Raw genomic sequence first — 20432 nt, 5'->3', positions numbered from 1 at the left:
GGCTCTGAGCAGGAAATATAAAATTAAACATGATTTGCCTTAAAGCCAATAGGCTCCTTCGTATACTTGCGTAATATAACCCGAATAACCCAAAACCCTGAATAGAAAGAACAAGCACAAACTCACAAATCTTTGGATTTTCTTTTTAAGCGGCTCAAAAGTTTATTAATAGAGAGATTGTAGTATATTATTCTATTTTCTGTGTATTTTGGGTGGAATTTATGTGATTTTCTTCCTCCCTATCAGCCTTTTCTTCTGATGATTTTTCTTCTTTTTCGGACTCTATGCTTTCTTCATCCGCACTTATACTTGCATCTGCAGATGGTTTGTCGCATAAAATGGTTGTCTTCTTGAGAGTTTCTATTATACTCTCTATGACACTTGCTGGTGCTTCTGGAAGATCAGATTCATCTTGGCTTTCTGTGTGCTCGGTGCTTGAAATAATCTCCTCGGTCTTCTCTTTGGCTGATTCTTCTTCTTTTCTATTAACCTCCGCAATAAAAGCAGTCTTTCCAAGCCCAGTGGCAGCAGAAATATAAAAGAGATTGAAATTGCTGTAGAACTCCTCCATCCACAAGGCAATTGACTGAGTCAAGGGCGTGTTTGTTCCTTCTTCAGGAAGGGCTTCACTGAAAGACTCAAAGTCCCCTGCCCACTTTTTTATTTTCTCTGCGCCTTCAATGTCTGACTTGTTTACAGCCACAAGCAGCTGCTCCTTAAACCGGTAGTGTATGGATGTGGCAAAGAGCATATTGCTTATGAAACACTGCGGGTGCTGGGCCTTTTCTCCATCCACCACGTACACCATCTTAACCTGGACGCCTTTTGTTCCTGAAAGACACTGCGTGATTATCTGCCCAGACACAGATGTAGTGAACATCTCTATCTGTCCTGGCGTGTCTATAATTGTGTACTCTGGCTGCAGCTCCTCAATCTGTGATATCAATACATCAATGTGCGCTGCAAACAAATTCAGTGCCGTTAGAATTGCGCCATTTGGCCCAAGTTGTTTTTTCTGCATGAGCTCGTCTATGTCAATTGTGTTTCTTATGTCGTAGTGCACGGGCATCTTGACCTCGTTCACTGCCGGGTCCAAATTAATCCCGCACACTTTATCATTTAGTCCTGTCTTGCTGTTTATCTTCGGGTTGCTTCCTGATAGCCAGGAGTGCAGCCGGTGGCAGAACGTGCTCTTTCCGCTTCCAGCCATTCCAAGAACAATTAGTACCGTATTTGCCATAGTTAAAAATTTTATTCGCGTAATGTATCCGCTTGACTTTATTCGAGGACTGCTTGGGACGAAAATATGCATCACAATGAGAGACAGCACAGAGTACAGAGGAGTTCTCCGCATGTTTGATGAGCATATTAATCTAATTATTTCAAATATTGCAGACGCACCAAAGGAAGTGCTTTTCTTACGAAGTGAGAATGTTTTGAGCATTTGCGAGGGATAGACTACTGCAGTCTATGCTCTTTTAAATAAATAAGTGTTTTGTATACTAATAAATATATTGACTTGCATGTCTGCTGCTGTTTTATGGCACTGCCCTATTTCACTTGGTTTTCATTCTGTGCACTATGCCATTCAGATGCCCGTGTTTTATTTTGGCTTTTCAGGCTAGCTTGTCCCAAGTTCTTCTGGAACATATAATTAGTAAAGCTTATTTCAGCGGAGTGCGTGTATATACTCCTTAAGTGATCTAGATTGCTGTGTTCTTCTAAATTTAAGCTGATTCTTTCCTAGTCTTTCAATAAATCTGCATCTGCAATTTAATTACCAGAAGCATTGTATCCACTGCACACTAAAGTGCTACGCAGAATAAATACACTATACGCTGGGTGTGTGCAGTATTCTGTACCATATAAAGGGTTTCTAGCACACTTATCTTTAGAGTTGCTATTAGTGTGCCTTAGGTCTTTTTTAACTATTGTATATGGAGGTTTGCCTTTGCCTATTGCATGCCTGCACTAAAAGAGCACTGCAAAGGCTACAAAGATGGAGGTTCTGGAAAGAAGCGTATAGAAGGAAGTAACTTGATTGCTATTTATTAACGAATGGATATTCAATTTCTGACAAATCATCTCTGTGCGAAGAAGCAAAGAGTAATGAATAATAAGTGTGTGTGGTATAATGTGTAACATTTCAATACTAAATTCGGCAGAAAGTATTTCAAACAGCAGTGTGGTTTGTAGCTTGCGCTTGGTGTGGGGTCAGACCGCACGGGGCAGGGACTAATACTGGTCAAAAAGCTGGTCCATCACTGGAGGATCACTATCCATGCCTACCATATGAGACTGTATTGAGCACCCTGCTGAGCTATCCTTTTTATCGTTCTCTTCATTGATTATGGGAACAATTGGAGGGGTGTAATTCCTGCTTTGCACGATTGACCAATTGATTTCTCTGAAAAACGAGTGCCTGCAGATCATTTTCACGCCCTTCTTGTGCCCAAGCCTCTTCTTTCTGTCTGTCTGCAAAAGCTGCTTTATGAGGTCCTTGGACACTGGGTCCACAAAGGATGGGAACTTCACATGCCCACGAATGATCAGCCTACACAGCTCCACCTGATTGTCGTGGTAGAATGGAGGATACCCCACTATCATTTCGTACAGAATAACCCCAAGTGACCAGAAGTCGACCTCAAACCCATGCCCAATGTTCATTACTATCTCAGGGGCTAGATACTCGGGTGTTCCACACAGCGTCCACGTCAGAGGCTGGTACAGCCTTTTGGAAAACCCAAAGTCTGCAAGCTTAATGTGTCCCTCCCTGTCCAGCAGAACATTCTCTGGCTTTAGGTCTCGGTATACAATTCCCAGGCCATGCAGCGTCTCAAGTGCCACAAGTATTTCTGCAATATAAAATCTTGCTTGCTTCACAGTAAACTTAATAATTTCTTTCATAAAAGAGAAAAGCTCGCCACCGGGGACGTACTCCATAACCATGAAGAGATACCTCTTATCCTGGAACGTGCTATATAGACGAACAAAGAAAGACGAGTATAGACTCAACATTACAGTTTTTTCATTGTATACGTGCAGTAATTGGTTGCTATTAATAATCTGGGCCTTGCTCATTATCTTAAGTGCATATAGCTTCTTCATCTTCATTCCTGCGAGGCCTTCAAATGATACAAGGAATACCCTTCCGAAGGATCCTTCCCCTAAAACTCTCACCATCTTCAAATCTCTAAGCAAAAACATCTCCTTTAAAATCCTAAAAATTTCTTTTACAAAAGTAGAAAAGAAACTTTTCGAATCATCGAATTTTAATACCCTGTGACCTTTCGTGGGCAAATTAAGAAAAAAAATAAAATTGTGCCAAGCACTTTAAAGAATATTTTGCAGTGCAAAGCATGAATATAACCCGAATTTCAGTGACTTTTATTTGTACTGTGTAAATATGTGTGCAGTGTGAAGGCACTTCTATTTTGTGCTGGAACTGCGCAAATGTCTATATCTGGTGAATTCTAATTGTGCATCTTTTATCAGAAGATTTAAGATGCGGGATAGTATCCTGTTTAAGAATAGCATGTATATCCAAAGAATCCAAAGGATTATAAGTACACTTGGGCGTGTTCCTCTGCAAATATACTAGTATAGAAACTGCATGCTCTTTTATATGCGCCCAAATACTGGGGTGAATGTATCTTGGTTTTTTAAGGAGATTAAGGTTCTTCTTTCATATTGAGTTCACTGCAATGGAGTGCCCCTAAGGGTTTATTATTTTTTGGGCTTGAAATAGACGAATTTACACGATCGTCTAGTTAATATATGATAAAGCATGTGCTTTTATGTGAGCATACAATAAATCTGAATGACCAGAGTGCATATACGTACAACGCATGTGCATTGAAAGCTCAGTGAATTATCCGGTTATATTGCAAAAAGACATGCGTGTTGAGTATGTGACTATATACCTCAAACAATGCATATTTAGGATACTGTAAGCCTGCACTAATTGTTTGGCTGCAAAATAGCTGAGTGCAATTTTATTCTTAGATTTTTGGATTATTCGGGTTATATCAGCATAATATTCACTTTATATGACAGATGCCTTTGTTTTATCCACTATACACATCTTCTATGGACAGTGTACTAAAATGCTATATAGATGAAGACAGAACTTTCATAATTATATTTTGCACGAAGTGAAGAATCAAGCAGATCTTGCCACATTATATGAAAGAAAAGTGTGTGCAAAAAGCGAAGTCTTTCATTATAGAAACGAAAATCCTATGGTATGAATTTTATTTGTCTTTATATGAGTATGCCTCTATTATACATCTTTATGTATTGTAATTCATGTATGGTTATATTTAGAAAAGAGTATGCGCAATCACTCTTAAATTATGCACTGCACGGGTTTATGCCAAATAAATATACCAGAAGAAGAAAATTTTAATGAACTTCCCAGAAGAGCAAAATGTGCAGCACATGAACATTACAACAAAGAGAATATTTATTGAAGAGTGCAAAAAATTCCTAATGTCAAGCCTGCTTCATATCAAAGAAACAAAATGGGACAAAGACCTTTTCTCTAGCAGAGTGCGCGCATGGGCATCTGTAAGCGGCCTTATGGACACAAGCAATCAAAAGACAGACTTATGTGAAAGCTTTCTTTTTTGGGAATACATAACAGAGACTCTTGAGTCTATCTCACTTTATTCTCCAGAAGAGGTAGAGCAGGCAAAAGAGAACATTAGCATACTTATTCACTCGATCCACGATGTTCCGGTAACAGCTTCTGCTCTTTTCTATCTTACCCGCATAATGAAGCTAGATCAGGAGGGTAGTACTTCTCTTTCCGGGCAGCTGCACCCTCTTGTTTCAGAAATGACAAGACTGTATGATGATATAACACAATTTGCATAGACAGCAAAGCATTTGAATCATTTGAATGCTGAAATATTCTAAACTGCTTATGTATAGCGTCCAACTTATCTTAACTGCACTACCTGGATGATCCTCTGGGTTACATGGTGTTTAAATGAATGCATATAAAGGAGTTTTAGCTTGATTTTAGTGAATATCCCGAATTATTTTTAGCAATGAAGTATGGTATTAGCAATGTTTCTGCTCATAAAAATCGCATATTTGCTCAGTGGTTGTACAGTGGGCTCGCCCTTTAACTATTATATATACTTTTTGTGTGTCCTGAATATAGCCCAAATATGTAGTAAGCTTCTGTGTGCTAATACGTGTGCTAATATGTGCGTATTTATCTAGACCTTTGAGAAAATTATGGTCCACTCTGTATGCTGTGCTTTTCTATGTTGTAAATTCATTAAAAGCATCTAGTTCATTCGAATCTGAACATCTTCCAAGGTTACACTAATTATACATTTCTATAGAAGAATATTAAAATAAAACCTGTGCACATGCATCTATTGAGGGTTTTATTTTCTTGTGCAAGAGAAAAGTAAAAGAATAAATATAAATACTAACGAGAATAAAGTCTACTGTGTGGAGATGTTTATTTAGCAATAACAGGGTGGGCTTATGCAGAGAATAAACTGCAGAGATGAAATAGGTTTAAGCGGTAGATGAGGGCGTGATGGCAAGCAGATTGACTCCAGGTATTCTCATACTTAAACAAATATACATATAGATACTGTTTATAGCTATTTAACAGTATAATGTTCATTGAATACATTTAAATACAGAGCATATTCTACTCACCGTGGGACACACGCATATTCAAATGGCTGTTTTCAAAAAAAGACAGGGTAAATATGATTTGTGTGCATAAAGGACAATAAAAAGCATAGAAGCAGCAGTAAAGCATCTGGAAGAGCACGCCTTATGGCTGTACTGTCTCGTACCAATTGATTTCACAGTTGTATATAAATGCAAATTTTTATTCATCAAAATGGAAGTTGAGAAAGTGATCAGTATTCAGACAAAAGATATTAAAGAACTGTTTGAGCCTTTCAAAGAGAGCATCAAAGAGGAGATTGCGCAGATACTAGGAGAAAAGTATGTCACAAATGAGGACAAATTTCAATTAGCACTTCGCTCTCTTCTGAAGAAAGCCTCCTTAAAAGACTGCGTGCTTGTAGAGAATCTTGATGACAGAAACCAGAGAGAGGACTTGCAGTGTATGGCTGCAAACATGCACTACATCCAATACGCAGCAGAAGAAAAACAGCGCATTGTTAACATGCTGGCATCTGGTGCGCTCAACACAAATGATGCTTTTAGTATGATGCTTGCATGTGTTCAGAAAGAGCTGGACAAAAGAGCAAAAATATACACAAATGTGGTATATGGCAGAAAAAAGATGGAAAGTGCAGGAGTTGATGCAATTGACTCGCTAAACTACTATTTATCATGCCAAGGAAGAGAAGAAACAATGCCACCGCTACTTCGATCTCTTTTAAGAAAGATTTACACAAACTTTGAAAACTGTCCAGAGAGGCTTTTTGACGTACCAGCAAGCTCAAAGGAAGAGATCATAAGCGCAATAGATGGATATAGTATAGAGCAGCTACTTGGTTACTGCGAGTATAGGCTGGACACCAGTGAAGGCGCACCAGAAGATGAACTTTTAATGTTTACGCATATGCATGCATTTGTACAGGGTGTGCTAGAGCACTGGGGCGAAATTCGAGGAGAAAGTCCGAATACAGCAGAGGCAAAGCCAAAAGAAATACTTAATCTTTTCCAGGAGGCGTTTGACTGGACTCTTCCAGAGAGCACACAGAAAAAGCACAGAGACAACCTAATAGAAATCATACAGAAAAAAGTAGACTACCTCCAGGCACGAATAAAGGCCAAAATGGCCATATTCGGAGAGATGGACACAGCAGCAGAAAACCTTCTGTTTACTCTGACAAAAAAGAACATAGAAGAGAGCAAGGACAAAGACAGTAAATCATCTTTGGGTTTGTATAAGTGCTTTTTGTCGTTTGCTAAGTCGATCTTTATACTTATTTTCATGCTGAATACTATTGTACTGAGCGAGAACTCTGAGTGGAAGAATCTTTTTACAACAAAAAAGCTTCTAAAACTTATTTCTCCCATTCTGTGCCTGGGATCCATAGCACAGCTATACGCAAACCCAATGCTGCTGAATAGAAGAAAGATAGACAGCAGTGGATACACAAAATACCCAGAAGACTTTGTATTCCTTTTAGTATTCTTTATTATTATGTCTATTGTGCTGTGCATTATGTTCCCATATAGCTTGCAGAACTATTCACTCTATGTGCTTGAGCTGATGCTGTTCATAATTAGTGTGATATGCAATATGAGGAGACTAGCAGCAAGCACAAAGAGTCTTCTATTTGATGATAGATTATTGTCAGACCGCGTATTCTACTTCATATACTGCCTTCTCTCACTAATCATGGTTGTTGGACTTCACTTTTACTCTACTAATTTCCCAGTTATTAGCAATAATGAGGCTCTTAATGCATTAGTGCTCTTTTAAATAGAAAATAAAAAGGTGCATGGAAAGCAAGGAATATACAGTAATTATAATATCGCATATGCTGCATTCTTAGAGTGTGGCTTTATAGCATTTCGAACCAGCAGTGATAAATAAATAGAGCAAAGCATTTATTTTAGTGTAAGTTAACGAGAAATATCCAAAATTGAGAAATAATTGTTTAACCTGTGTGCTCCACTAGTGTATGCTCTGTTACAGAAACCTAGTTTTTTTGCATTTTATGTAGTCTAGCAAGTTATACACTGTCTATGACCAGGTGATAGTTTATAGATTTTGCATCATTTTATTGTATGTTTTTATGTTTTTCCAGGGACACACACCTTTCCACCCCTCTATACATCTCTTTTTAGCTAAATCAGTGTCTGAAATATATTTTGCTGGTTTTCTGCAGTATAAATGGTCTAAAATAAGGAATTATTCTTTCTAATATGCACATTATAGGAAAAATCAAATATAAAAATAAAAAACTTTTTATCCTGCATATGAAAACAGGGTTTACAGCTTTACTTCTATCCACTTGCCTTTATATGGTGTGTGGAAGACCAGACTTTGAGACACTGCAGCACATCCAGAAAAGTGTGCGTGTAGGGCCCTCTGCTGCACAGCTAGAAATAGAATTAACAGGTCCACTGAACCTTTTGCGTGGGTACATTTACCACATGGAGGGATACATGCACAACAAGCGATTCTATTCCCCAAGCATAGCAGCAAGCTATTCGCTAGAGAGTTTTCCCTCTGAGGACAAGTTCTGGCCTGACTTCAAACTAACACAGACGCCTCAGAGTGATACCGTGTGGGGGCAGCTTAATAGTACCAATCCATCTGAGACATATGAAAGAGAGTACCATGAAAAACTGATCCAGCTGTTTTCCTGGGAGAATGGAGAGTTATCCATAGAAAATGAGCGAAATGGCTCGTTTATTCAGTTCCTTCGCAGCGAGCCTGCGCGGCAGCATGCCATGCAGATCCTTGCTGCGCTTTTTCTTCTCACAGAAAGAATAGAGGTACCAATTGAATGCACAAAGGATGGAAAAAACCTTTGCATCCGGATGAAGACAGAAAAGACTGCATACTTTGATATTACTGTAGAAGTGCCAGAGGAAGTCCAGGGAAATACTGCAGCACAAACCACTAACAAATCTGAGATAGAGGACATAATAGGCTTTTTTGTATACTATGCAAAAAAACACCATGTACTGCAGAATTCAGCTCCTGTAAGCCAGGAAAGGTTTGAGGAGGGCGAGTTTCTGGATACTCTAAGCTTCCTGATACAGGTGTATGTCTTTGAGTTTATAGACAGTGCATCAGATGCCAAGCAGTTTATTGAGGCAGTGTACAGTTTACTTTCTGATGCCACTGAAAATGGGAAGGACTCAAAGACCAGTACAGAGAAAGCACATGCTGATTTTATTTTAAAGAAGTGCTTCTCTCCAGTAGGCACAGCTAATAGTGAAATGGTACCATACTTCCATGCTATAGAGCAGATGCAGAGAACCATCAGTATCTGCAAGGCGTTTCCTTTTGTATACATAGGACAGCTGCCTGCGCCCATGCTGGTTCCGCAGTACGACCGAAAGCTGGACCAGTTCTCGCAGACGAAAGAATATTTCAGAAACAGCACTGAGATCTGCATATACGGCCTCTTCTGCTGCTTCTCATATAACCCAAAGGAGCACAAGTATACAGTTGGCCACATTAAGAATGCGTCTGTAGAGCTGCGAAAATTCTTTGAAATGTTCAGTGCTCCACTTGAGGAAATGGACCTGGAGGCACATAAGGCATGGAGTGCAGTTGTCTCAGATATCAGTGAGGCAGAGATTGAGTATAAAAAGGAAGGTAACGAAATTCAGTGCGGGCTTTTGAATCTTCTGAAAGTTATTCTGAGCATCACAGGCCTGTACGAGAGCAAAAAAGAAGAGCTGTCCTGGTACTATGAAGTTCTTGCTCAAAACGACAATCCAGAGGAAGAACTGTACACGGAAATAGAGAAGTGCACACAGAGTGTATTCGAATTGCTCCTAAAGAACAAAAAAATGACTGTTAGCTGCAAAAACCTTAAAAGCAGCCGCAGACTAGACGGCACCACTGACGTGTACGGAACAGTTTGCATCGTATACAACGATGCCAAAATGAGCAATGGAATTAGCATATGCTTAACCCCACGCGGTGCTGAGCTACAGCTTCTCCCGGTGCAGAACCAGGCAGTGTGCTCTCCTTCTGCAAGCCTTCTAGAGCTCAAGAGGATGTATGAGTGCGAGGGAAGCTTTATGGGCCTTCTGACAGCACAGCACATCGACGCAAGGACCAAAGCCATATACTTCTCTTCCTCAAAGGTTGCCATACCAAAGGATGCAATCCGAGAACTATCTTTAAACGATTTCCAGCCGATGAACAGAGTGCTTATAAAAGGGAAGATTCACGAGATGAAATACAAAAAGAACCTTATCATGCACTTCGTTGCATACACTGCTGGCAGAGAGATAAATGCTGCACACCCAGTATCGCGCTTTATCAGCAACATCCTTGGGCGCTGCGAACTGGACAACCATATTGTTCAGCTAACACTTCTACCAAGCTTGCTGTACAACGGCTCCTACAAGTCCTGCTACCCAAATATAAAAATCTCCGAGAAATTATACAAGCAGATTGGCGCGTGCACCGTTGAAACTCTTAGAATCTTTGGGCACGTCCTAGACAGAAATGACGCTAGCATTGTTCTGTCCTGCCTAACCACGTTTATTATGCTGGAGAAGAGCCACGGCTCCCCGCACAACCCTCTGACAACTGCGTACATGCAAAGACGGATATTCGACTGTCTGTTTAAAGAAAACAGCACAGAGCAAATAGACCAAGTTATTTCGCTCACAGAAAAGTACTGGTATCAAATGGAGGGTACACCCGGCATGCTCCGCTTGATGGGATTCATCCATGCGTGCACAAAAAAGCCGCTCTGCCAAATGCTTATCAAGAGTCTCTATGCAAAGATCCACACGAACGACCTTACATATTCAAACATTCAGTACATCACTAATCTGAATCAGCTGAAGCAGACCGTATCTATTCTTATTGCACTCCGTATAGAGGATAAGCTTCTGCATGGCATTGAAAAGCTAGAGCAAATACAGCAATTCTTCACAAAAGCACAGTGCTTATATGCATCAGAGTAGACTGCAGCGCATAAGTAGATTTTCCAGCTAATGCTAAAGACAGAGTCTACAGCATCTATTATACTTCTACTAGCTAGAATGCCTATGGAATAAAAGAATTTTCACTAATCCAAACCGCACTACAGTTCTCTTCCTAGCACACAAACACGCTTTATTATTTAGCCCGTATGCACCTCATGCATCTAAGTATGTCTGCAGTTGTAGCGTACGCATATAAGCTGAATTCCCTAAAAAGAAGTACTTCCCTAAACAGGCGTGCCCATGGTTGCAGAGAGAGGACTCTCCTTGCATCACTTAGAGAACCGAGGCAGTTTGGCGTAGAGCAGCACACAGCCCACTTCTGTATCCGCGTTGTTAAACAGGAATATTCCCTGACATGCCACTAAAACAGCTCTTTCTTTGCACGGCTTTTTTCTATCTTTGTTCTCTTTTGCCTCTTTTTTTTGCTTTTTTGCTCGCTCTGTTCTTCCTTCTGTTTCTTTTTTTGCTTCTCCTTCTTTTCCCTTCCCAGCTGCACACTGCTTTTTTTAGACGTGTAGAAAACCTTTACATGCTCTTTTCTGTTGACAAATTTCACTAAAATATTCTGCACGCCCGCCCGAATCGCCCGAAAGTTTTCTATCTGCTGCGGGTCTGTCTTCCACAGAGTAATTCTTCTTCCATATATGTCAACACCCTTCTGCTGCACAAAACAGCTTGTTGTCTTTAAAAGGTTTTTGTAGTGCGCTGCTGTGCCTGTAGACATGCCCAGCTGCCTCTTTATGCTTCTGTATATCTGCTTGAATCTGGTCCCCATACCTGCACTCAGAATCTTCTGCAGCTCATTTATCTCAAATGCATACACGCAGGAGGGCGCAGCCACGCCCAAAAAATACTGGTTGTTCTCAAAGCCAAACTCAATCGTATCAGAGGACGTTATAAGCTCGTTGTTTATCGCCCACTGCTTGTCATTTTTTTTGTACTCTGCTGTCCACTTCTCCTGCTTCCCCTTTGCCGTGAATATTATTCTAATGTGGCACGAGAAAATTGGAATCGTCCAATTCAGAGTAAAGAACCGGCCTATTGTCTCCATATGCTAGCTGTCCTTTTCTCTTAAATATTGCTGCAACTGATCAGCATCAAATTGATCGCACACGAATATATTAGAGACTACAGCAAACCCTATCCCTGCCGATGCACACTACTGCAGTGCTCTCTAAATGCGCATGCCTGGACTTCATATATTTCTAGAGTTTTTTGTGCGCACTACTATTCACTGCACTTTAAAGGCACTGCATGGAAGAAATACATAATAATGCAGTGCACACATACATCAGTGTATAATGAATCTAAACATCAATAAAACTCACATATAAAAGCACAGCCAGATAACCTACATTCATACGCCTGCCCAAAGCACCCTGCAGTATTTCAAGTTATATTCTTAAATACATAGGCACGCTCTAAATAAAAAGAGTACATAGTACACAGAAGAAGACAAGAAGAAAAAACTTGTCTAAGACTAATATAGGCCCACAAGGAGCCAGCAGGTAACTAATACTCGTGCGGCCATATGCCTGCGTACACACCAGAACCCGTTCGATCTCTGAAGTTAAGCGCGTGACAGCTTTGATAGTACTGCGATGGGAGACCGCGTGGGAACACAGAGTGCTGCACTTTTTGTCCTTTTCCGCACCTGCACTGCACTGTCTCTGAGGTATCTGCTAGTGCACGGGGTCAGAGAGACGGGTACTTTCTTTGTGGGATGTAATTATTTGCTGGCTGCTGCACATGGCTTCTAGACAAACCTTGGGTGTAGTCTAAATAAATAATAGCATGCTTTTATTTAAATTTTCAATCCAATTGCCCTTTACTTTCTATTTTTATTGTGCCTCTGCAGACACATATATGCTTCTGGTGCTCTTGACAGCTGCTCTTTTGCTGTACATTGCGCACACTGCCATAAAGCATCAGGAGGAAGTAGAAAAAGTAAAGGGCCTTCAGAAAGAGATCCGCAATCTGAAGAAAGAGATGCAGGATCTGCGGGCGCAGGTGCAGAAGTACAAAGGATACGAAAGAAACTTCTATAACCTAAAGAAGTCATACTTTGATTTGCTGGACAAAGCTGTGAAGCCCAGAAAGAAGAGTGAGTAGCTACAGCATGTGGGGTAGAAATAAATTAGCACATTTTGCAGCAACTCATCATAGCCTAGGCACTCTACACATCTGCAGTATGTATCGTGCCGGCAGTTCTTCCAGACTTTGGGGCAGGCTCTTTTTAAGACTATTTTCCTTGCACGCACTAATATGCACTTTTCCTTAGCCTTTGATGCTTGGTGGGGCCACTTTGTCACTGAAATAAGATGGGACTTTATTAGACCTTTTTTTCTGAAGATACTCATCCTCAATCATTTCATCTACAATCATCTTTTTAACGCTTATATCTTTTTCTCTTGCTGCCTTGACAATCCCAACTGCCAGACTGAACATTGGCTCGGTGCATATAATTGTTCTATCCTCCATTGACTGCCTGAGAATGTGCCGATTCTTCAAAATAGATTCATAATTAACTATACCTATTTTTTCTTTTAGATACCGGATATGTATGAAGAACATCGCAAATTTTGCAAACTCAATTGCATTTTCGTGGGGCGGGACTTCAAATACAGGATTGCCTCTGTATAGCTTTTTTACAGGTATGCAGTTATATGTGTAGTACTTTTCTGGGTCCAGCGCTATTGGTAGGTCTTTTGAGATGGTGCATGTGCCCCCATTCAGTGCTTTAATAGCATCCATGTATTTGTACAAGTCCAGATTTAGGTCTCTCTGCGATTCTGGGACGTTTTCAATTCTGTCTTGGAGTCGGGTTTTCATCTCATATAATACTTCTGGGTCTTTATTTGCTTTGAAGTCTGCCCATGAGAAACAGTTATTTACTACCACGCACGGCCCGAAATCCAAGTCTTTTGCGTGCTTGCCTATTCTTGGCCGGCTATTGGATGTTTGTATGGTGACTAGCCAGTTTTTTGATGTAATCATTTCATTGAGGATGTATGAGGCGAGCATCTCGTTCGTGAATGTCTCGCTAATGTTCACACTAGAACTATCGGCGCACAGAGTTTTGTTAACATCCTCAAGCCACATGCAGTAAACATTAAAAATCGCTTGATCTACGTTAAGGGTATTTATGCATAGACCTCTTCTTAGAATCTCAGTGTACATAGTCATCATAATTGGCCGATATGTGCAATTGCTTTTTTTTTCATAGCTTTTCCTTGTTTCAATATATTTTATGTCACTCCAATACCTATTTATTTTGCTTTTCGCGCTTACTTTTTCAAAAATATTCAGCCCCATCAGACCAAAGATGTGAACATCTTTTATAAGCTCTGCGTTTCTGCTGAGGTTATTATTTAGATTGCCATTAAAGGTTGACTCTAAATCAAACAAGGAAGTTTTATATTCTTTCAAAGTATCGGGCATTAGATCGAAAATTTTATATATTGGAAATCGATCTCTATCTTTCCTGTCTGCTTTCAACAGTTTCCTATCTGCTCTCAATTGTTCCCTGTCTGCTTCTGATTCTTCTCTTTCTGTTTGCGGAAGTTCTCTTATTTGCAACCTTCTTTTCACCTGCGGCCCTTTCGTAACTAGTAGATTTGTTTTAGAGAGCAACTCTTTTTTAGCATCTATTGAAACAGAAGATTTATCTGATGACAATAGCAAGGGCAGTTTCTCAATTATAGACGAGTAGCAATTGAATATGCTGTTCTTTCCTGTGTAGACAAAAATATGCATAATCACAAATATCATGGCAGGAATGAGTTTTTCTGAACTCCCGGGTTTTTCAAGTGACACCACCAATATAAGTATAAGTGCCTCTATGGATAGGAAGGCCATTATGCTTCGGGGCATGTATGGTATCTTAACAAATAATGCGGCTACAGCGATGCATCCAAGTACAGTTAGTGTTATTTTCTTTTTAGCTTGTGTGTTTACTATATTTATGTTCATGCACTCATTTTTGTGTTTTACTTTATAGTCTTTTTCCCGGGATCATTTTCCTTATTTGGTAAATCCTCATTTACAGATCATCAGTCACACTGTATTGAGAAAGCATGAGACCATGTCTTTTTCTCGCATAGACTGTGTGTTTAGATGTGCTGCGCAGCTTTCATAAAAGCTGGCACAGGTCTGTGGACTGAACTTTCTCTGAAATGCAGAATAGACTCTCTTTGCAGTCATGGGGCCAAATGCGGCTTGGTGTGGTTCATGTCACAGCACATGTGTACGTGCGTGTTTAAGCAAGGATGAACATAAACAGCAGAAAACACGCATGGAAGGATTCTAACGGATAAAAATGATGCATGCATGCAAGACATCACCAATTCTTTAACCCCTTGGAGCTATTTTATATTTTGTAAATACAGTATAAAGCAGAGCGCGGTGTAGTTTTGCCATATATATAATCTTTTCTCTCTACGTAGCCCTATTCAGGTTTGTTTCTTATATTATTCATATTGCATATGTGTTTATATTTTCTGTAAGTGCTTCAGTAAAGTAATGGGTATCCTGTATGAAATGTAAAACTTATTTCTCTGGCTGCAGCAGCAATAAAGAAAAATAAGAGAAGCAGCAGGATGATATTGGTAAAAGCTGGAAAAGGACCTTGTGGACACTATGGCCAAGAAAAAGCTATAATACTGCAGTGCAGAGAAAATGGCAGCATCTTAAATGTATGGGTCAGTAGAAAAAACTATGAAATAAATTGAGAAGACTACATGCAGACAAAAAGAGTATTCTATATACATGAATAATTCAAGTGCGATTGAAAGTATAAAGAGAGAAGCTTTTATTGAAACTTATAAACCCTCTGTTGAGGGGAATATTTTATAAGTATTGCAAAAACACTTTATTTCTGCAGGAATGCAAGAAACAAAGATATAAAGCTAGATCCTTCATTTAGCAATGCTTCATGTCTTTTTTTCTTATAAGAAGCTAGCAGCACACTTTTCCATTTATTCTAAATTTTAATTTCTTACTTGTGCTGTTTTAATCCCATAGTTCAAAGAAGAATTAAACAATTTTTAACTTATGCTATGAAATTCAATTTGCACGAATTGTTTTCTTAAGGAGCCATTGCTCTAAGCCTTAGTATTTATTTGAGAACTCAACTTCAGGCGCTAGGCAGGGTTTACAGTGCCACACTATAGCCCAAAGCAAGCTTGTCTACTTCTATTGCTCAATAGTCGCATATTTAGCATACAAATATTGCGGAATGAGTCTTGTAAATCTAAAGAGCAGATCACAAACAAATAGTCATAAGAAAGTATGGAAAACAGCACGCACAGAAATAAATAATGCTAGTACTATGCCAAGTGCACATGCAAAATACTCCAGTCCAAATAGGCATGAGTAGTGTGAATAAATCCTCTTTAGAATCCCTCTTTATTTACAGCATATCTTGCTGCAGTGTGTTTTCGACTTTTGCATAATATACATGTATGATGCATAATTTTAGTTTTTGTAATAATGTTTTGTTTGTGTAAATAAAAATATAATTAAATTTCTGTATAGAAAAGAAAAACTGATTTTAAAATACAAATAATGAAAGTTTAAATAGAAATGAAAATACACACAATAATATACTGAGAAAGAATGCTAATAAGAAAGAGTATAGTATATAAAGAAAGGAAGAAAAGTGTCAGAGTGTCTGCTTGGTGTGCTGGAATATGCATATTGGGTTATCTAGTCATGCTAAGCCAAGTGTATACCAGAGTCTCTTTGAATGATATTGAATTACTCAAAAAAAAAGACTTTTTTAGCACAGATGGAAATACTGGTTGGAAAATAGATGTAAATAGTGTACTGAACCCACTGGCTGCACTGATGTGCACTAAAGCTGGATTTATAGACAGTAAGAGATTCGTACCAGGTGGCATTAAAAAAACTAAAACAACAGTGCGGTATATTGCAGAAAATGAGTATATATTAGAAGACACCCGTGACTTGAGAATGGATGAATTAGACCATATAAAAGGTGATAATTACGATATACAATATATTAATGATTATAACAAAACGATTGCTCTGATGTTCCCCTCTATGCATGGGTATGCATCCATATGGTCAGACAGAGAAGACTCTTTTTTCTCTTTTATTAATAGGGTAGATGTAAAAAAGCATAAATACAAAATACTTGCCTCATTGTTGCTGCTTGCAGAAGGAGTGAATGTGCCATTGGCAATTAATGAGAGTCAGAATAAGAAAACATTGGTTCTAGGCAATAGGTTTATATTTTTCAAACACGTAAGAATAGATCTAAAAAGCTCGAAAAGTAGCATAACTAGCAAGGAAGTGGGCGATAACACGCGTTTGTTGGATGTAGTCGATGTGATAAGTTTTTTCATAAACAACAGGGCATCGGTGTCTTTCAAAAAAAAACAGCAGAGTGACACCCTAGATGATTATTCTAAATTCATGAAAGGTATGTTCATTAACAGTCCGGTTTTTCTTATTCAAATGTATATATTTAACTGCATGAAGAATAGTGAAGAAACAATGCTGTTGGTCCAAGAAGTGTTTAATATGCTGCAGAAAAATCATGCAGATAAAGAAAGCGCAGCGCTATTTAATAAGTACTTCACAAGAGCAGAACAAAGTTCAGACTGGAATAACATTATAAAAGAAGTCGAAAATATAGTACAAAAGGAATTAAAGAATGATGTAGTATTTCTTTGGAACCACACAGTGAATTTGAGTCCAACTATATGCACTGCTTCCCAAGAAAAAAGCCCGAATTCTTTAAACCCGAAAAACCCAAAAGCTCCGAATGGACTCAAGTCACAAGTAGATAGTGGCATGGATGTTATGAATAAGTATCTAGATAGCTATTTAGCCAATAATATAAATATTGATAAAAACAATGCTTTATATTTTATTGACTACATAGAAACAGTGTTACTTTCTCTGTTCTGCTGTGTAACACAAGATTGTGATGGGGACACGTATACAACTAGAAAACTATGCTCTGCCTCTGAGGGCCTGAAAAGCTTTTTTGAAAAACACCAGCACATGTACGGAGTCGTGTCAAATAAAATGCATGAAGAGTGGAACAATGTGGTAAAAGATCTGAAAGACCCAAAAATATGGTATTTACGGAAAGATTGCAACCAGCTCGCTCCTGGTCTGATAAATATAATGTATACCTTTGCGAAGGTTGCCGGTATATATCAAATAAAACAGATAGATAATATTGCAGAGAAAATAGAGCAGTTATACGATGAAAAAATAATGACTAAAATTAATACCTACAAGGATATGTTATGTAAGAATCCATCCAAAACAGAGCAGAAAGAAATCATAAGCGAAATTGAAAAAATAATAGGTGAGAAAATTGATAATGAAGAAACACTCCCTTATGAGTATATTTACAGCATTATTGAAAAGCAAAATAATCTGATGGCGGAGTTAACAGATGCCATAAATAAGTATTTTAGTTCAGTAGTAGTTGAAAAATATGCGATGAATAAAAACCTAAAGATAGTTGTAGCAGTGGAGTATAAAGAGACCTCGAAGAATGAAAGAAGCGATTTGTTTGGGACAATATCGATAACCCACATGGAGAATGTTTCTGGAGTAGCTGGGTTCAATGAAAATCATGGCAATTACAGCAGATCTTTCTCCTTCTTGATCAGTTCAAAGTGGGGCGATCTAAAAGAAGCAATCGATAAGGGCACCACTCAATTTGTAAATAATGCCCCAGTCGACAATAATGTTATAACCACAGAAAAAGATAAATTATATCCTAATTGTAAAAAGTGCACTGAAAGTGGATGGTTCATTAACTGGTGTCTAAGACTATGCATACAAGCAAGCAATAATCTAAGCAATTACAATTCTAGTAGTTTTTCATATAAAGAAAAAACTCTAATGAATAGTATGGAGATAGCCAAGCTTGAGAAACAAAAAGACATTCTTCTTCTCAGTTTAATGTTACGTGACAGAAACTACAAAAGAGAATTTGCATTGTATCTCTCTATAGATAAGGAAAGCTCATCTTTACTACAAAACGACAATATTTTACAGTTTATTAAAAATAATGTTGTGGAAATCCCTACCTCGTGTAAGATGGAACTCTCAGATAGATTAATTATGCATCATATCCAGCCTTTAAATCATAAATACTCTGCAAATACATATGTCAATACAGATATAACCCGAAACATAACTTACTTTACAAAGAAAGTACAGAGAATATTAGATTTCTTTAAACAGTGGGACCCAAATACAGAAACAGAGGATACAAATTTAGATTCATCTAAAAAGTCTAAAAAAGCTATAATTCCAGATATAATTGGCCACGAACTATTGTATCGGATAGAAAGAGTGAATTTAAATGTAAAAATTTCATTGGAGCGCAAGATAGAATTGGAATTATTTGACAAAAATGTGCGTATGCTAGCTGAGCTGGTTGTAATGCGTTTAACAGACTCTATCTATTTTCTAAGCGATACTCTTAATTCTCAAAGTGACGATGCTAAGAAGTCCTTTCTTATATTTCTAACATGCGGAAAAAAACCCATGAAGTACATGAACAAGATTCTTGAAGATGTAGATAAAATAAGAAAATCGGTTTATATCAAAGAATACCATAGGAAAATTAATATTTTCTTGATAAAAATCATTCAGCTTGCGCTTTATTACAAAGATACCGCAAATTATGAAGATTTTATAAAAGGCTGTTATGATAAAATTGATTTTAAGATATATGACCAGAAAGCTACAGGGTATATAGGCGAAGTAGAAGATGGAAGTCAGGGGTTGAAAAATATAGAAGGTATATTGTGCAAAGAAATGAAACAGCCCAATATAGACGAGTTTAAAAGGATACTAGAGATGAATTATGCCAATGATAAAGCTACGAACACGGATTGCTATTTTTCTTTAAGCGCTCATGTAAAAGAATTGCCCAAACTCAATCATAACAGCTTACAAGCGTTCGACTCAGAAATGTTCGACTCAGAAGCTTCCTACTTTGAAGATACTAACCCGAATAGCCCTAATAACCCGAATAGCCTGAATAGCCCTAATAACCATAATAGCCCTAATAGCCCTAATGACCATAATTCAGAATCTACTGGATTTGATTTTGACACAACAGATATTGTTAGCTCAGAAGTTTCTAGCTCAGAACCTCCCAGCTCAGAAGATGCCAACCAAAAACCTATCAATCCAAACCATACCAAGTTAAAACCTACTAAGTCAAAATTTACTAAGCCAAAGCTTACCGATTCAAAACCTATTGACCTAGAATCTATCGATCCAAACCATAACAAGTCAAAACCTACTAAGTCAAAATTTACTAAGTCAAGGCTTACTGATTCAAAATTTACTAAGCAAACGAATAGAAAGAAAAGGCGTGTCAACCCAAAACCTGCCATCCAAAAGCTTGCTAACCCATGATCTGCCAAGCCAAATGTTGTTAGAAGAAACAAAAGAGCAATGATAGTAATAGACAAAACACTGCTTAACAACAAATAGAGCTAAAATTAGATCTGGATTGCCAATTAATTAAACTTAGGCCATTTAAAGGGGTAAGCCTTTGAATAAATACTAAAGTTTTAATAATGTCTTTTTTAAGAAACCAAGCGAACCAATCATTAAAGTTATTAATTTTATCTTTGTGTGCGCTAGAAATCGTTCAGATTGTATAATCCACATGCAATTAAAGCATATCTATAATGCAAAGCAGCTAAAAGTAGACTTGAAAAATAGAGTAAGAAAGCTGCAAAGACTGCATGTGAGTGTGGTGCAGGAAAAAATTTCTG

The 20432-nt window shown here is 38.3% G+C and overlaps 10 protein-coding genes and 1 non-coding gene across 11 annotated transcripts; 7 read left to right on the top strand and 4 right to left on the bottom strand.

The window, feature by feature from the left end:
- Positions 1-187: 187 nt before the first annotated feature.
- NESG_01106 (uncharacterized protein) lies at positions 188-1240 on the bottom strand (the record flags this gene model as incomplete). Its single annotated transcript, XM_053048744.1, has 1 exon — positions 188-1240. The coding sequence occupies one exon, from the start codon at positions 1238-1240 to the stop codon at positions 188-190; it is 1053 nt and encodes a 350-aa protein (XP_052904549.1).
- Positions 1241-1262: 22 nt separating this feature from the next.
- On the top strand, positions 1263-1457 carry NESG_01105 (uncharacterized protein; the record flags this gene model as incomplete). The annotated part of the gene is made up of 1 exon (XM_053048743.1): positions 1263-1457. One exon carries the CDS (start codon positions 1263-1265, stop codon positions 1455-1457), a length of 195 nt encoding a protein of 64 aa, XP_052904548.1.
- Positions 1458-2235: 778 nt separating this feature from the next.
- On the bottom strand, positions 2236-3207 carry NESG_01104 (uncharacterized protein; the record flags this gene model as incomplete). The annotated part of the gene is made up of 1 exon (XM_053048742.1): positions 2236-3207. One exon carries the CDS (start codon positions 3205-3207, stop codon positions 2236-2238), a length of 972 nt encoding a protein of 323 aa, XP_052904547.1.
- Positions 3208-4407: 1200 nt separating this feature from the next.
- On the top strand, positions 4408-4878 carry NESG_01103 (uncharacterized protein; the record flags this gene model as incomplete). The annotated part of the gene is made up of 1 exon (XM_053048741.1): positions 4408-4878. The coding sequence occupies one exon, from the start codon at positions 4408-4410 to the stop codon at positions 4876-4878; it is 471 nt and encodes a 156-aa protein (XP_052904546.1).
- Positions 4879-5875: 997 nt separating this feature from the next.
- Positions 5876-7438, top strand: NESG_01102 (uncharacterized protein; the record flags this gene model as incomplete). Its single annotated transcript, XM_053048740.1, has 1 exon — positions 5876-7438. One exon carries the CDS (start codon positions 5876-5878, stop codon positions 7436-7438), a length of 1563 nt encoding a protein of 520 aa, XP_052904545.1.
- Positions 7439-7938: 500 nt separating this feature from the next.
- On the top strand, positions 7939-10623 carry NESG_01101 (uncharacterized protein; the record flags this gene model as incomplete). The annotated part of the gene is made up of 1 exon (XM_053048739.1): positions 7939-10623. One exon carries the CDS (start codon positions 7939-7941, stop codon positions 10621-10623), a length of 2685 nt encoding a protein of 894 aa, XP_052904544.1.
- Positions 10624-11005: 382 nt separating this feature from the next.
- NESG_01100 (uncharacterized protein) lies at positions 11006-11695 on the bottom strand (the record flags this gene model as incomplete). Its single annotated transcript, XM_053048738.1, has 1 exon — positions 11006-11695. One exon carries the CDS (start codon positions 11693-11695, stop codon positions 11006-11008), a length of 690 nt encoding a protein of 229 aa, XP_052904543.1.
- A 472-nt stretch (positions 11696-12167) lies between these two features.
- Positions 12168-12282, top strand: NESG_01099. Its single transcript, XR_008288885.1, has one exon. It is a non-coding gene; the product is annotated as a 5S ribosomal RNA (ribosomal RNA).
- Positions 12283-12510: 228 nt separating this feature from the next.
- NESG_01098 (uncharacterized protein) lies at positions 12511-12756 on the top strand (the record flags this gene model as incomplete). The annotated part of the gene is made up of 1 exon (XM_053048737.1): positions 12511-12756. One exon carries the CDS (start codon positions 12511-12513, stop codon positions 12754-12756), a length of 246 nt encoding a protein of 81 aa, XP_052904542.1.
- Positions 12757-12921: 165 nt separating this feature from the next.
- Positions 12922-14616, bottom strand: NESG_01097 (uncharacterized protein; the record flags this gene model as incomplete). Its single annotated transcript, XM_053048736.1, has 1 exon — positions 12922-14616. One exon carries the CDS (start codon positions 14614-14616, stop codon positions 12922-12924), a length of 1695 nt encoding a protein of 564 aa, XP_052904541.1.
- A 1644-nt stretch (positions 14617-16260) lies between these two features.
- On the top strand, positions 16261-20067 carry NESG_01096 (uncharacterized protein; the record flags this gene model as incomplete). The annotated part of the gene is made up of 1 exon (XM_053048735.1): positions 16261-20067. The coding sequence occupies one exon, from the start codon at positions 16261-16263 to the stop codon at positions 20065-20067; it is 3807 nt and encodes a 1268-aa protein (XP_052904540.1).
- Positions 20068-20432: the final 365 nt, after the last annotated feature.

This window comes from Nematocida ausubeli, assembly GCF_000738915.1.
Source record: "Nematocida ausubeli strain ERTm6 chromosome Unknown supercont2.3, whole genome shotgun sequence".
Taxonomy (NCBI): domain Eukaryota; kingdom Fungi; phylum Microsporidia; genus Nematocida; species Nematocida ausubeli.
Note: the sequence above shows the minus strand (reverse complement) of the source record. Positions and strands in the feature narration are given on the sequence as shown.